Source organism: Melopsittacus undulatus, chromosome 1 (genome assembly GCF_012275295.1).
Source record: "Melopsittacus undulatus isolate bMelUnd1 chromosome 1, bMelUnd1.mat.Z, whole genome shotgun sequence".
NCBI lineage: Eukaryota > Metazoa > Chordata > Aves > Psittaciformes > Psittaculidae > Melopsittacus > Melopsittacus undulatus.
Window position 1 is genome coordinate 12,491,575 of NC_047527.1, and position 16,744 is coordinate 12,508,318.

General features: G+C 46.1%; 2 protein-coding genes across 5 annotated transcripts in view; both read left to right on the forward strand.

The window, feature by feature from the left end:
• ZHX1 (zinc fingers and homeoboxes 1) overlaps window positions 1-3,467 on the forward strand; it is a 30,531-nt gene extending 27,064 nt beyond the window's left edge. For all 3 annotated transcript variants that reach the window (XM_034062162.1, XM_034062095.1, XM_005143839.3), the window contains one exon: window positions 1,138-3,467. The gene's annotated coding sequence lies outside the window, so the exon portion shown is untranslated. The remainder of the gene's footprint in view (window positions 1-1,137) is intronic.
• Window positions 3,468-8,925: 5,458 nt separating this feature from the next.
• Window positions 8,926-16,744, forward strand: C1H8orf76 (chromosome 1 C8orf76 homolog). 2 transcript variants are annotated; one of them, XM_034067890.1, is made up of 6 exons: window positions 8,926-9,138; window positions 9,224-9,316; window positions 11,669-11,812; window positions 12,565-13,064; window positions 15,276-15,408; window positions 16,483-16,744. In XM_034067890.1, the coding sequence occupies exons 1-6, from the start codon at window positions 9,025-9,027 to the stop codon at window positions 16,681-16,683; spliced, it is 1,185 nt and encodes a 394-aa protein (XP_033923781.1). In that variant the 5' UTR covers window positions 8,926-9,024; the 3' UTR covers window positions 16,684-16,744. The 2 variants fall into 2 exon arrangements, with proteins under 2 accessions (XP_033923781.1, XP_033923777.1); XM_034067886.1 differs by having other exon boundaries at window positions 8,927-9,138; window positions 12,562-13,064.

Here is a 16,744-nt window from a genome sequence, read left to right on the forward strand (position 1 = left end):
ACGTCTCAAGAGTTAAGGTAGGATTTGTCTAATCGCATACTGATGTCTGCATCTGAGCAAGACATCCCTTGTCAGCATGCACAGCGAATGCAGGGCTGCTCACCCCACATGTCAGTGCCCTCAGCCCCACTGAGTGCGTGTGACATGTGGCTTGAGGGCAGACACTGATGCTACAGACAGCTGAAATTAGCTGAGATGGATCTTCGCCTGGCTGGATCGCAGCACTACTTCGGTGGTGTGGTTTGCAATGGTACTTACCTCTGCTTCCAACTTGGCACTTGTTGGGAAGTGTGAGGCCTTCTGGTTTGCTTTATTTGCCTTTGTTTTTTTCTTTTTATTCTAGAGCAGGTAGCACTAAGGTGGTGGATAAAGTAACTGGTCCTTGGTTATAATACTGTGGCGTAAAAATGATTTGGGTTTTCTCAAGTATTATGGAGATCAGGTTACTGTATCAACATTGGACTGTGCATAACTTGGAATGTGTTAAGACACATAATACTTGTGTCGCAGTTGATGAAAGTATTTCTTTATGCTTACTCAGTACTAGATACCTATCATGAAACTTTCCCTAAGGAATCTGCTGGAATGATGGGAGATTCTTCATAAGTGATACAAAATGATTAACTACAAGAGCTCCATTATGATTTCACAATGTTCCCCCCACCTCCAGTTCCAGCTCACAGAAGTATTCCCAGTTTTGCATAGTTGGTTCTCTGCATGTGTGCTTACAGTCTGTACAGAAATGCACTAAAATGAGTCGCCCTGCCCGGGAAGGCTTTATATTGTATAGAAAACGTAGCACTGGGTACTGCTCTTCATGTGCACAGGAGAGTTACAGGTGTCGGTCTCGTTTACAGAAATGATGGCGCTTTGCAACTTTCTATAGTATATTGCAATATATTTAAATGTCCTGTTTGACATGTGAAATGAAATCAAGTCAATGCGTTGTTATGTATTTGAAGTATGAGGAACGATTCACTAACAACCAGCAAGGCTTTTAGAAGGTGTCCGCAGTGTAGCCGTCTGTGTGATCTGTCTGGTGTCTGTGATGTTAAAGGAAGCAACAATACTGTCACTGTTGAGAATGAAGAGTTTCTTTTGAATGATGCAATAGCTTACAGTGTCTTTCCTTTGTAGCTGCCCAGAGTGGTGAAGGGGAAGCAATTCTTGAAAGAGTTCAAGAGAACTGGTTAACTGTGAATGGGCCTAATCTTTCGTGAAACCAAGAACATTTTTGGACACACACAGGACTTGAATACTCAAAAGGATTGGAACTTAGTGTTGTGCCAAAGTTAAACTACTGCAGTTGGCAGAAGTTCTGCACTGTAAATAGAAGACTGATTAAGAGACAGCTTGTAAAAAAACACAAAAAATCAGATTTTAATACAGTACATTTTTATTCTGACACGATGGAAACAGTTTGGTTTAGACCTTTTTTGAAGAGGCTTCAGTGACCACTAGATTTTGTCCTCTTATATTTTGGTTGGCCTAGTACTATATGTTCTAGTAAGATGGGCTTTACTGCCTGTGTTCTTTGATATGTGATTAAGCTTATAGCTTTGAGTGACCAAACATTTTACAGAGTAAAAGTTCTTAGAAACAATATATAACGTAACTGATATTTTCTGTGTCTTATTTATCAGGCTCTGCACAAACTTGGGAAGTTGTGCTGGACTTGTACAACTCCTGTATGGGAACGCAGCATACTTCTGGATGTTACCCCCGTAAGCCTTGGTGGCACTACGGAGCTTGTCTTTGGATTTATTTTTGTTATGTTTTTTGAGGCAAAGAGACGATGGATGCTGCTGTAAGATATTTGTAGTATTCCCATTATTGCTTTCTGTAGCAATTACTGCTTTTGCTTCAACAGATAAAGAGAATAAATCAGAGAGAGGAAAATCCTGGAAGACGCTGGGAGAAGAAAAGGATCATGTGGGAACTGCTGAAAATAAACTTTGTACCAAAAATCTGAAAACAGAAGTAATAGAATAACTGTCTCCTTACTGAGCGCGTGTGGGTTTAAGAGGTGGTGTGGAAACCAGCAACGTGTCTGTATGAAGCTGGCACAAATCACGTCTTCTCAAATGCCTTTTTTTTGTCCCTGTTACACAAAACTGAATCTCACCAATTCCTCAGATGTGTTGAATTTGGAGAACTGGCTTTTGGCTGAGCAGCCAGCGTGAGGTCAGCCTCACGTGCGTGTCAGTACAGCTGCTTGTTGCTGCACTGTTCTGCTGCGTCAGCAGGCCAGGGATGCTCACATGGTTATTCCCATTAAGGCAGATGCTCTTTATTACTGCATTTAAAGTACTCGGGGTGGGAAGGGTAGGGGCGAGTGGGAGCCAGCTCTCCATTTCAGCCCTGTCAGTGGGACATTATGCTGTGTGGTTGCTTTTAACATGTGCCTTCTCAGAGGAGAAGGCTTTGAGATGAGCACTTTCTGGTGAGCTCGACTAGCTGTCGCTCACACAAGCTCCCTGCTGTCTTGAATCAGGGTGACCCATCCCACCGACTGCTTCAGCTGTTGTGCTGCAACAGGAGGGGCTCAAGACCCAGTCTTTCCCTCAGGCATTGTGCCTCCAGCCCTATCCCCATCTGAAAACGGTGTTTATGGCGATAAAATCACTCCTGTGCTGTACCTTATGTCAGTCCCGAGAAACCACATCCCTGGCTGAAGTAATGACCTATGCACAGGCCTGGAGATGAGCGCCAGTCCTCAGTACAGCTTGGTGGCTGGCCAAATAGTTCTACTTGGTTCAGTGAAAAAAGGGGGAGGGAGAGAAGGAATGCTTACCCAAGAATCCGTCAGCTAATGAGGGAGTTATGGAGAGCCCTGGATTATGCACAGTCACCTTTTTCAAGCAGTTACCTTTTTTGTTTACAGTGGTAGCAGTGATTCCAAAATGCTGCAATTCAGTCACTATTTCACAAGGGACCAGCTGGCCTTGTGGGTTGTTTCCCCTCTCCCAGCCTCCTCTTCCCAGCCCCTTCCCTCTTCCATTTGTTTTCACTACAATATTGTCAACTACTATATTTAGGAATTTAAAATACCAAGTCACTTTGTGCACTGCCTTATTTTTCCTTTTACACCAAAACATCTCCTTCAGAAGGATGTTCAGTTGCTCCCTGGAGACTCGGCATTGCTTTGGGTGCCAGTGGTGGTCTTTAGCCTGTCAAATGGTGGTTTCTGACATTTTTGGTGGGTCAATGACTTGTTGCACTTCAGATGCTGTAAAAGAAAACCTTTGAATATATTTATATGTTTCTACCGCTATCATGTTGAACTATGAGCATTGTGACTAATGCATCTCCCATGTGTGTTTCTTTACAGGCTCAGCGCTGAGCCGACGTTCATTAACTTAAAGTATTTATTTGGTAGAAGAAAGACGAGGGAAAAGGGGAATGAAAGTGTGTGTCACACCTAGGTGATTTGTGTCTTTGGGTGAAAATAAAGGTCAGTGCTGGCAGCAATTCTCAGTGATTTTCAGTTTTCCTAAATGAAAGCCAAATAGGAAAAAACGTAATTGCAGTGCAGTCTTAAGGAACTCCCATGGAAGAGGGCCCACAGAACAGCCTCTCATAATGACGTGTTCTGAACTGAAGGAGACAGTACAAATAATACTGCAATTGTAGCTGCTCTCAGTCCTTTCCAGCAGCCAGCCAGAGCCTCAGGTGAAGTCCTGCTGCAAGAGTTTCTGTACAAGCATCACCTCCAGCACCCACAAAGTGTGATGGAAGTGGCTCATAGTTCCCCTTAGTGACACCACAGAGTTAAAAACTGCATCACTGACATATGTTTTACAGTGTTCTTTGCTCTAAATCCATTTCACTTGCAATGATTTGGGGACAGGAGCAATTGTGGGCAAAGTCCATTCTTGATTTCTGTGTTTGTTTGCGTTTGTTCATTGAGAGGTGCTTTCCCACGTGCTTTCTGCGGGCACTGCTGCTTGTACAAGGCAAATCTGAAGCCCTACAAGCTAAATTTATTAGCAGTTTCCACTGGTCCTTTCCAGCCGTGCAAGAGCTGCATGGGAAACGAGGCACTGGAGAATCAACAAACAGTTTAGTTGGTTCCCTTGTGGAGGCAGCTTCTCCGTATGGAAAAGGAGAGCGGAACTGGAAAAGCCCATGAGTTGTGAGAGTCACTCCAGGGCAGTCCCAAGGTCAATTCCTTCAACATAGTGTATTTTTTTCTGATTCCTTAGATTTGTTTCTTTGTGTTCCTGCAAGACAGTGGCATAGGAGGAGGTCAGCTCAGTTTAACAGATGTTGTAACCATAGAGGTCTACAGGAGCCAGGACTGCTTAAATGGTGTCCTAGAAGAGTTAGCACCAGTGTTAGCCCTGAAAACCGCAGTAGTGAAGTTTTAACCAAGAGAGGTAATAAATCTGCTGCGGTCTCCACGGCTTGGTTTCGTCACGGGTAACAATTAAGCAACAAGCATGACTGTGGCCAAGGGAAGTTAATGAGTTTTCAGGAGAACAGATAAAACTGAGAATAGGGGCACTGGGGGAAGCATATGAACTTCACTGTGCCCCATAGCGAGTCTGTTGGGGTGTTTTCCCAGTTAGAGCAGTACATGGGATATACAGCCCTTTGCCATGACTTCCACATCCAGCTTGTATCCACCATCATCAAGGTGCAGCCTCGGTGCTTGTACTACATGGCTGAGTGAAGCAGTTCAGGTGCGTGATCCACGCCGGGGCTGGAATTGTGCAGGCTTGCAGGAGAGGATCACTGCTTTAGGATTCTCCCTGGTACCTGATCTTCCTCCTGCCTTTCCACAAAGCTTTTTGCCTCTTCTCAACAGCGTTCTGGTCAAACCCAAGGGTGCGCTCATTGTGTTCATCATTTATCTTATCAGACAGAAAATAGTTGCAAACCCCATTAATAGCTGAACACATCTGTGCGTAGTGCACCCTTTTGGCAATAACAACTTTATTGGGTTTTGTGAGGCTTAAGGGCGGAGGATTATGGCCTAATTAATATCGCTTGCTAGGAGTTTGAAAAGCTGAGCAGGCAATGAACCACCTTTTGGGGGATATGTCTTCTCCTGATTGTCCTAAGGACCCCTGAAAGGCTTTTGGCTTCTGGTAACAACAAACAGTTCTTACTCTGATTGCCATGATGCATGGCCCATCTCCACTCATTTTTGTTGTGTCTTGCCTCATGCCTTTCTGCTCAGCCACTGGCCTCTGCACTGTTAATACTGCCCTGGTTTCAATGTAGTCTCTTCCCCTTCCACAGTGTGTGAAGATGCTGGAGCACTTTTCCCCTTCAGGGTAAGGAGTCATTTTAGTTCTCGCATTTCCCTTAGCTCAGACCTGGTTCTGCTTTCCTCAAGGACAGATCTGGATTTAGCTTCCTCTCAGTTGCATTTGGCTAAAGTAGTTTCTCAGCTAGCTTGAGATGGATGGAAGTTCATCAGATCCTGCCAGCACTTCCTTAAAGATGTACTGAGCTTGAGACAAGTATTCTCCTTCTGAAATGTGGGTCAGTAGCTTCTGGGAGCTTTGGCTCAGGAGGGTGAGTCTTGCTGCCCTCAGTGTCAGCACTTACTGCTTAAGGATTGCTCTTGAGCTCTGCAGTTGCACCTCAAACCATCATAGTAAGATATGTGGGAGCTCATGTGAGCTCCTCAGGGCTTGAACTGCAGTTTTGTTTGCAGTTAGTAGCAGTGATAACTTCTGTATGCCACTAGCCATGAAATGTTATTTGTACTACCCTCCCATGTTAGTCATGGACAATATCCCCTTATGTGTGACACCGTGCAAAGAGGATGAAAGATGGTCTCCCCTGTAAAGAACTTGCAATCTAAATAAAAGGCAAGAGACAAGGACACAGCGAGACAATGTCAGCAAATAAAGAGCTGCTGCTCTTCTCTTTCAGTGGAAATGTTTAGGGAAGAGCCTGTGTTACAACTGTCAAAAACTAATCTTCCTTCAAGGTATGAATATTTCACACTGCAAGAATCAGCTTAATGATTCAGGAGCCACCCATCCTTTGAGGAATGCTGCCTGTGGGCCCTACTGCCCCTTTGCTGCAGGCAACTCTCTTGCTTTGAGCAGGCAGCTAGACTCTCTTTTGCTCCCTTCCAAAGGCAGCTCCTTTCCAGCACATTTTAATGAAGCTATAAACCATGTGAGAGCTGCATTATTCCTTAACTGATGTGTGTGGGTAGTGCCTACCACGATAGGGCCCTAGTGCCGACCGAGGTTTCTTGTTTCTGCTGTGTGTGCTTGATGGTCTCTGAAACCTTTGTGGTGTGCTTTCTCCTGGCACAAGAATGGCCTGGCTGTGGCCAGGACCCATGGAGGCTATCACAATACCAATAATAACATCAGTAACTAACAAAGCACTGGGGGAGAATTCTTCTGAATTAATTTTGCCTCAAGAGCGGAGTGGGAAGCAGGGAGAGGAGGGGATGTTGGGATCTAGGCAAGCTCTGTCTGCCATGCTGCATTTTCTTTTGCTGGCCAAAAGGCCTAAGCAATAGGGCAGTGTGACAGATTCCTGTCTATCACTGGAGTTGTCTTCACTGCCCGGGCTTTCCCTGGGCTCACCCTGACTGCAAGATGCAGCCTGTTCCCTGCTCACTGGGGTTAAAGCAGGGTCACAGCACCTCAGCGCTGTGTGAACAGCTACAATAGCTTTGCTGATGTGCAGGAACCTGCTTGGTGACCACAACTTGCTGGAGCCCATTTATTTTATTGCTCTGATGTTCATGTGCCAAGCCCGTGGTTTACACTGCTGGTGGTGGAGTAAGACCTTGGCTGCCACTAGGAAGAGATTCATCACGGCTGCTTTTTATCCCCAAAGCTGCCTACACAGAGCAGCTGCAGCAGCGCAGGCTCTCGTAGGGCTTTTGCGTTCCTGAGCCCCCTCAAAGCTGCCTCTTCCAGAGATGTTTTCTCCTGCGTGAAGCCAAGGCTAATGGCACCATGGCAAATCATGCTGTGCAAGCTCAGGCAAACAGCTTTGCTTAAGTACAGTGGGAATCTGTATTCTGGCAGCTACACCGATGACTCGGATCTTAGGGGAGAAATCGAGCAAATCTCCGGTGCTGACAAGGCACAGGAATTTCCTAAAGTTGCATTTTTTTATTTCTGTAACTAATACATGAGGAGCCTTGTAAATGTTTGAGGAGAGGCAGGGGAAGGGGAGAGCCGGGCAAAGAGGAAGGAAAAAGAAAGGCAATATTATGCCTATGATTTAGGACTGAAACCACGCAGTCAGCTGCTAGGCCCCCTGTGTGGTGCTCCACAATCGCTGCTCTCCTATCAGTGATTTACCAAAGGCATTCTCTGCATTGCAACAGAGCCTTTGCAGACCACGTCGGGATCCTCTGAGGCAACCATGGCTGAAACCCCCAGCCCTGGAGGGCTCTGCAATCCAAGCTGGCAGCCAAGCGGCTGCTCTGGGATTTGCCCCTGGGTGAGCCTTGCTCTTTGTGTTTTACTCTGAGCTGGGGCCACATTTTGCTTTGATTACTCATGTTAATTTTTACTTCTTTTTGGTTTGTTCTTAATCATCGTGCTGGATTTTTGTGCTTTGCTCATTAGTGGTGCCTGCAGCATGAGCAGCAGTCCTGGAGGAGGGGGAAAGGAACGTGTGTGTTCAGTGTATGTGAGCAGAAGTGCAGATGCTGTAACTGTGATGCTCCTCCAAACCTCTGCAGGCTGAGCCCTGTGTGCTCTGCCTGTCCTGCAACAGCTCATCACACTGGTCTATTGGCAGCAGGAAGCCACATGGGTTTGGTGTGCTCATATAAGCAGCTCTGTTCTCACCTACCGTGACACTTAAAAGGACTGAGGCCTGTCAAGTACACTCTCCATTCTCTCCAGATTCACTTGTTAAGTGGTTTCCTATGTTCAGGCAGGCTTGTTTGCCAAACAGCAAGTTTAAAAGCAAAAGAAACCTCAATCTCCTTTCACTTTTCTGATCAAATCTACCTGCCAAAATTGAGTTTTGACCCAGGGATTTATGCTGGCTGATGCTGCATCCAGTCATAGCTGTGCTGGTGTGGAAGGATATTCTTAAAATTATCCACTTAGAAAGAATAATAAAACCCCCAAACCTAGAACCTGTATTTTACATGTCTACTAGAAGAAAACTTTTCAAATAACCCGAACGAGCAGTGCTTTGGCCTCAAAAGCTGTTCTGATATAGGCAGGTTCATTAGTCCATTGTACAGGTTAAGGTAGTACAAGGATGACCTTTCAGCCTACCTTCTCCAATCTCCATAGTGATTAGATGGGACAAAAAGAACCTTATTGGATGGACAGACTGGCAAGGTGGAGAGAGGGAACAGCAGTGCTGGGAAGAACACAGCACACTCTGCACCACAGCACATAAAGCTGGGCTGGCTTCATCTGGGTGCTGCTAATGAGCTCATTGCATGTGATGTGCAACGTGCCAGAGAATCCTCATGGCTTGAAGAAGCCCTATCATCAGCCTTCACTTCACCAAGTCCCCATTTACCGTATCACAGTGCTTTGGGGAGGCCCGGGATTTCACAAGCTTCCTCTTCTGCTCTGGGGCAGAACTGAAACCAAACGGAAGCATTAGCAAAATGCATTCCCACCCGCAGAGCCACCAGGCTGAGACACCACAGAATAACTACAATTACGTGATTAATTTATCAAAGCACGGGGCACTCTGGTTCAGCTCTTTGTTACCAGATCTTCCATCCTAGTGACTTGGGACGGAACACACCAGATCCACAGAGCTGCTATAGCTCCACTGCCCACCCAGTTCCTAAATCCAGTGGGATGAAGGCCAGAAGTCCACAAGCCGCTCGAGGCTGACCCCGGCTTCAGTCATGCCCAAGGAAGCTTCCTACTCTCCAGCCTGTGGAGAGAGCCGGAAGCAGAGGCCTTATGGCGAGGGCGGGACTACAGCTCCCGGCGGGCCCCGCGCCCTGCCTAAGATGGCCGCGGCCGCTGCGGCCGCTCTAGCCCTGACTCGTTGCTCCTCTGGCGGCTCGGCGCCAGCCTCCCCTGGCTGCGGGGCCCGGCGGGCGGGATGGAGCCGCTGCCGGGCTGGCAGTTCGAGGAGTCCCTCTTCACCCCGAGCCGGGAGCGGGGCCCGGCCGGCGGGGCCCGGCCGCCGTACGACGCGAAGCACTGCGAGCCCCGCGTGAGGAGCCGGGGGTTCGGGGTCGGCGTGCGGGAGCGGGCCGGGCACGGCCGGAGCCGCGCTCACGGTTGTGCTGTGCCCGCAGTGGTTCCACCGGGAGGCGGACGGAGAGGACACCGATGCGGTGACGGGCATCAAGTTCCGGGCGGACTGGGCCTACCGGCGGCGGGACTTTGAGGTACTGCTGGGGCTGCGGTGGGTGGAAGCTGAGGGGGTGCGGTGATCGCTGGTGAGCTGGGTCAGTGCGTGTGTTGTGTGGAACCCGCCCGCCAGCCATGTCCAGGAGTCAGTGTAAACCGGCCGCGGATCGGGCTCCCAGAGCCGATCCACATCAGGCTCCCACATCGGGGCGGTTCAGAGGCGAGCAGGGACGGGCTTTGTGGCCATGGAGGTTATGGTCAGCCGGACACATGTGGACTCTGCTCCGGGGAATACCGCCGTGTCCCACAGAGGCCGTGAGGTACTGGCTGCCACCCCACTGTGAGGGGAAAGCAGAACGTAGCTGTCAGGCTCCCGACACCGGTTTAGGCGCTCCGACATCGGTTGTCCCATCTCTCTGCTGCCTCCTGTGCTCTGGATGGCTGGTTGTGCCTTGGGGCTGCGTTTATGTTCACCATTTCTGTACCTCCCTGCTAGACCCTGTCCTCCCTGCCTGCTTCCTGCGCTGCACTCCAGGTTATCCATGCCCTCCTGACTCTGCAGTTCCTGTTGAAACCAGCGGCTTCTGCCCTTGTTTCAACTGTAAGAGCTTCTTGTTCCAGGCTGTGGTTGCATTACAGGCTCCCTCATTTTAAAGGCCTCAGGCCGACTTCTTGCTCCACTCCTTTCACCTTTCCCACTGGATTTGTGGATGTGTCTGTACCTCCACTGCAACTACTTCTGCTGTTTAGTGTTATTCCAGCACTACTGCTGCCTTGTCTGTACCCAACAGATGCTTTTCAGGCACAGCAGAGAGGGCCTGGAGGGACACATGGAAGCGTGCTGAAAGATGCCTCAGGCCGCGGTCGGGCATGGCTGCTGCCCTTGGGCAGAGCAGATTGCTCCTTGCGGTGGTGCCCTCTTGGGGGAGAATGACCCCCTCAGAGCTGGCAGTGGAACAGACTCTTGCTCCCTGATCCTTTTCTGTCACAGTGATCCATGTAAAAGATGCAGTGTTTGGTTGTGTTGCTAACCCGGATCACTGTGACAGAACCAGAACGAGTCTGCACATAAAGTTACGGATTGGAGAGCACCGACCTTAGCAAGAGGGATGGAGATAAGTCAGTGGGGGTGGTAATCTCCTCACTCGTTGTGAATGCTTTTTTACATCAGTCAAGGCCAGTCGATAGGAAATGCCAAGGACAGCAGCCATCTAACCTGTGCCCAGTTTTAGAATACAGATGACTGTAGAATCATAGAACCATTTAGGTTGGAAACAACCTTTAAGATCATGAAGTCCAACTATAAACCTAACCCTGCCACCAGTAAACCACAGACTGAAGGACTACATCTACATCATGTTTAAATACCTCTGGGGATGGTGACTCCCTGGGATTCATAATGCCTGATCCTTGCCAGGTTATATCACTTTGTCACATAGGAAGGTGAACATGGGTGTCCTACAGCCCTCCTCTGATCCGCTTTCACCAGTGGCTGCTGCACTCACTGGGCAGAGGGGGTGGGGGGTCCCTCCTTTACTTGAGAAGGAGTGAGCTTAACACCAGGGAAGGAAAGTATTCCATCTGTTTTGCTAGGAAGTATTTGGGGTAAGTTGCTTGGAAGCTTTTTCTGTTAGAACCAATCAGGTTTGCAAGGAACAATTAAATATTCATTTTGAGAGATGGGAGAATGAGCACTGCTCTTTAGTCTTCTGGTCTGAGCACTCACATGATGCATGAGGAACAGAGATTCCAGTCTTGCCTTCACTGAATACTTAATTTAATGTATTTAAATGTTAATTGGAGTCCTGGTGAGTGCCCTGAGCGTTAAGCTACAGAAGTATTGCTCATTCTTGTCTTTTTCCTTAGCCCAATTAATATTTAATTATTGCATGCAAATTAGAACCACCCTATATGAACAGTGGAGTTTCACCTTCCTCGTGGTGTTCACTGACTTGCTGATTACTCATGTGAGGTGGGTACTTGCAGGTTCAAGCCTTCCCCTCGAAAGGTCCCCCGAGCTGCAGCTGAGTGCTCTGATCATTAAGTGGATAGCTAGGGGAAGGATGCCTTGTGTCACATATTGGCTGGGTTGGTAGATGAGCCCTTCTGGATCAAGCCTGGTGGGGGAGAGGTGGGACAGATATGTGGTGAATCCAACACCAGTGAGGATTGAGGTTGCTTATCCCTGTCTAGACTTGGCTGTGTAGTACCAGGGCCCTCATATGTTGCTGGCATAGGTGGTAGCTGAGACCAGAGAAATGAAAATATGGACTTTATCTCCGGAATTTCCCTTCTGACTGGATTCATAACCAAAACGTACTGTCAGACTTGCTTTTAAATGAAAATCCATCACTTGTTGGTTTGGCTTTTCTTTTTGTTGACCCTACTAGAAAGCCCTGTGTGAATACTCGAAGTGCTTACTGCTCTTACCTCCCAGTAACATTGCCATGAGACGGGATGTCCAGGAAGGCCAGGCTCGCTGTTTGTCTCACTTAGGAAGGCACAAGGAGGCTCTGGATATTGCGGAAGAAATGGTAAATAATGCAATCTGTCTCTTAGGCTTTGAACATGAAAATATTGCTGGTAGTTCTTTCATATGGACCATTTTCTGGGAAAATAATCTTCATGTGCATAATCCTTCATGATGTTCAGTGCTCAGAGTACGTGGTAAACACAGGGTAACTGTCACTGCAGATATAATCACTCTTTAGAAATCAGAACACCCTGTACCACAATGAGCTTCCTGTGCAGGGAGGCTGTAGTCCTGGAAGGGACTAAACATCATGCTCTGCCAGGCAGAATTAATGTAATGTAACAGGAATTATAAGAAAGGGGATAAATGGGTGCTTAAATCTTTCCACTATAAAAGTGACGGTTCAAAACTCCCTTTTATTTCCATATACTCACTGCCAAACCTCCACCAAGAAGAGTATCTAACCACAAATGAAAACATCCAGAGGCTCTGAAGTCTGCTAGAATTTGCTGCTGCTGCTTATAAAAAGGTGTTTATACTACAAAGAGGGGCAGCTGTATAAAACCCTGAAGTCAAATATACAAGTGTCAGCATTGGCCTTCAGATGGGCACAAGACAGTCAGAGGGGATGCTGTCAGTTTGATTGTGCATGATCTCTATGACGTATCATTGAAATTAAGAGCACAATTTTGTACTGTTTAAAAATTACCTTTAGTGGTATTTGTGTGTCATTCTTGAGGGAGACATTTCCTTAGGCTCTGAAGGATGATTCTGCTCTACTGGTTTTAATCTATTGGCTTTTGTTTCTAGCAGAAAGGCGCTACTAACACAGATCACTTAACGGCGGTTCTCAACCTGCAGCTTGCCATTTACCAGGGCCTGGAAAACGTAGACAAAAAGATCATGTGTCTGCAGCAACTCATCTGCTTACATCCTTTCAACCCTCAATATTGGAAGTTACTTGCTGAAGCTTATATGAGCCTTTTACAGTTAGTCATTCCAGAAACAAATCTAAATCAGTCTGAAGAGGTTGGTGTAAGGGATAGTAGTTTCAAAACATCAGCTGGAACAGAGATTAATTTGCAGCCTTGCAGATCAGATGGCCAGAAAGAAGGCCCTTGGTGCAGCCTGGCTACAGAAACAAAGAGGGAGAATGCAGTGACTTGTAATGGCAGCCAAGCTGCTGAATTCCCCAGCCCTTTGGAAGAGCTGGAAAGGACAGACCAAGGGAAATGCACAGCCTCCGAGTCCTGGGAGCAGAACATGCCAGAGAAAGTTGGGATAAAGGCATGTGCCTCGTTTATTAGAGCAAGGTAACTAAACATGTTCTTGGAATAATGTTAACTTCTCCCAGTTGGGAACAATTTAAAACATATTTTTTGCAACCATAATATTTTCAGTTTACATTTTCAGGTTAAATGTTTGTTCCAGCATTGGTGATGCTGACTTGGAAACACTCTGCTATTGCTTCAGCAGAATCGACTAGCACGGTAGCTGTGAACAGCTGCAGCCTTAAGTGGAAAGGGTAAACCAGTGTCATGCACTGTTGAGAAGTAAAGTGGGTTTTGATGAACTTCCTCTATGAATCTTTTCAAACAATTCTATACAAAAGGGCCTGTTCTTCAACAGCTGCTGCTGTTAGAGCGTGCCCGTTTCCTGGGTTGGTGTTAAAGATGCAGCAGCAGAAGAGACCCAGAGGAGTGGCTGGCCAGTCCTCCTTATGCAATTGCCACCTGCCTTACTTGCTTGAAGCCTCATGGTTGAGTAAAACCGTATTTTATAATAATACCCCAATCTGCATAATGGATGAGGTTGAGAAATGAACTGTGTGACAGCTGATTGACAGGGCTGCATTAAAATGCTCTTTCTTTTTCTTCCCTCTCTTCCTAAATCTTTGGCACACAACAGAAATCCCTAAACCAGAATCTTTCAAAGAGATAATTAGGAACTGGCTTTGTTAAATTAGTCTTGGATTTTCTTTTCCTCTCTTGCCTCTCAGTAATGTATTAGTCACAGAACGTATTTAAATCTATTTTGTGAACTTGCACGAATGCTTACAGAGAACACTTTATAACTGCCCTGATAGGGCAAGGTTTAAGAAATGCAAAAAGAGAATAGCTTTTAACTGTATTCAGACTAAGAGTGACTTTAATTGCTACTTGGGAGAAGTTAATAGATTTAGTACTGATATTGAATATTAAAGCTACATTTGTATTAAAATCATGTGTTGCTTGTTTTGGTGTGAGTGGTTCAGCATTGAGACAATCATAAACTGTGGCTTTTCCTTGCTTGGCTACATTTTCACAAAGGGTTATTATGGCTCATATTTGCAGGTACACTTGTCCAGGGGAAGCTCCTCCCCTACCCAGGGCTTATGCATTCAATAGGCTGTCTAATATTTTCAGCTCTGTTGGATTCTGAGATGTGGACATTGTATAAATGTGCGTTCAGGGTAAATTGCAGCTGGAGAAGGGATGCTAGGATTGCATTTTGTAGGCAATAGGGTTCTGTGTTAAAGCATCAGGAATAATTGACTCTTCTAGTTTTGCCAGCCAAAAAAGGGAGAAATGGGTTTGCTCAGTTTTCATTGAGATTTCATCCTTTTGTCCCTTATAGTGATGCAAATTTTGAAACAAAACCACTTCACAAAATAAAAGTACTTTCCATTTTTACGTTGAATTTCCCAGTCCAAACTTTACTGAATTTACAAATGATTTGTTGGTTCAGACCAACACATTTTGATGTTTATAATGCTCAAATGAAAACTTTCATCTAAGGTCTTAAGTCTTCTCTTCATAAAAACACACACCTCGATCATAACACCTGCTTCATTTAACTTCATCAAATGTGATAAGAAAATTTGTTGCCATCCGTTATGCATAAAGCTTGAATTAAATATACTTTCAGTAACGATACTGCTCAGTCCCGGTTGTCCCTTGGTTTTACAGTCCTAGTGTGAGGAGGACTCTGAAAACTGCCACAGCTTCCTCAGTTGGTGATGGGGTCCCCTTGTGTTATGAAACCACGTTGTGACTGCTGGGGCACTGCCCTGAACATAAAACTCTGGTTAAAGGTTTTAGAAGATCCTCCAGGGTTGGCCTGTGTGTTTGATATTTGTCTAACCCCCACATTTGTAGCTTTCCAGGCTGGAAAAATATCACAGCCTTCGGCAAAAACACGCTGCTGGCTTATTAGGCCTGAATAAGGATATGGGACTCCTGGTGTGCTGCAGTTGATGCAAGCAGATCCGAGCTTCACTTTTGAAATGTGTGGTGAATACATGGGGAGATAAATGGTTGTGCAGAGCAACCAGAGATACTCAGCATGTTGTTTTTTATTACTTGTGTCACAGCAGGGCTATTCTGTACCCGTGGTCATTGATAGGGATGTAGGAATTTCTTTGCAGTTTCTGCAGTCAGCAAATTTCCAGAAGAGCTGTTTTAAAGTGTGATATTTCAGTTGGGTTTAGGTTCACTGACTTTTCTGCCAGCTGTGGTTTTTTTTAACTGCCTTTTGCATTTCAGGCTTTTACTCCAGCTTATCCAGTCACAACAGTCATCCTTTGCACTAGAGAGGAACATTAAAGATCAAAAAGAGATTGATGGCAAAGTGGCACAACTTGGCTTCAGTGAAAATTCCTTGCTGTTGATGGTCAAGGTAAGGGGCTGTTTCCTTGTGTGTGAGTTCTCAGCTATACTTAGGCTGGTTGAGGTACTTGAGTCAGTGGTTTAGGCACAAAATTCTATGACACTCTCCTGAGCTAATGAATGGAGCCAGGAAGCAAATTCAGTTAGCTGGAGGGTTGCCCTGGTAGTGTGTTATCTGGGACTGGCTTGTGTCGTGCAGGTGTATCTCTGTTCTGCTGAGATTTTCCTTTCGGGAATGTTCAGGGTTGTTAAGTTTCTCATTGGACTTTTTATTTGCAGATACATCATCCCTGTGTGTTACCTGAGATGCAGATTTTATCTTGTGAATTTTAGATGCCACAAAGTGAATGACAAGTGTGAAATGGAAGTGGGGATTATTTTGTTGGTCACAGCAGCATTTAACATCTTCAGAAAAAGCCAGAGACATCCTTTTATATGCTTTCTGTGTTCTGCTTGCTGTCCTGGGTTCTAGTTTGAAAGAAATACAGAGGAGGAGAGTTAACATTGAGTGACTTTATTCATAGAGATTAAACATTTTTAGTGCTATTTATAGAGTTTCTGACTTTTATCTAAAGGAACAAGAAGAGGCCGGGGAGGTTCTAACTTTGCTGTCAGTACTACAGTTTTAAGCGAGTGGAAACCAAGCTACTGCCGGCTTGGCAGGCAGTCTTGTGGGCTTTCATCCATGAGAGGGCAGCAGCATGCAGACTATCAGGTTTTGGAAAGGTTGAGGAAAGAAACTTCACCTGCTTCCCTTGGTCTGACACCCGCAGTAGATCAGGGTGCCAGTGCTGTTGCAAGGTGAGCACACAGTTGGCCTTGAGATTCCCACTCCTACTCAGAGAGTAAAAATCCCGCTGTAGAAGCATAGCCAGAGGCTGGGAGGGTTGTGCAGGTCTGGAGTTTGGGTTCTCTGCTCTCCCTGTGTAATCAGACAGCTTGATTGTGTCTTGGAAACTTCTGGATGGTGTGTGGTTCATGTGTCAAGGGCTTGTCTTGTGAAGATTTGTTATTCATGTAATATTTGCTGGTTTCCCTTCATTTATTTTCTTGTTTCCCATCTTCTTTCTTATTCTGTTTGCAGGTTATGGGACGGGATCTTACACCAGAAAAAGAGGAATTTCAGGGCGAGGTGAAATGCATAGGCCCTTCAGTGCTGTCGTCACTGGTAACTGCATCAGCCACTGAATTTGAAATCAATTGGTTTGGGAGCCTTCAAGATGACTTATGTCACTTTGACAGACAATTCTGTTCAGATACACATCTCCCACTTTTGGTAACTTAATGGTTTTGTTGTATTTATTCATCTCTCCAAGTGATGATGGAGTGATACATGCAATAAAGTT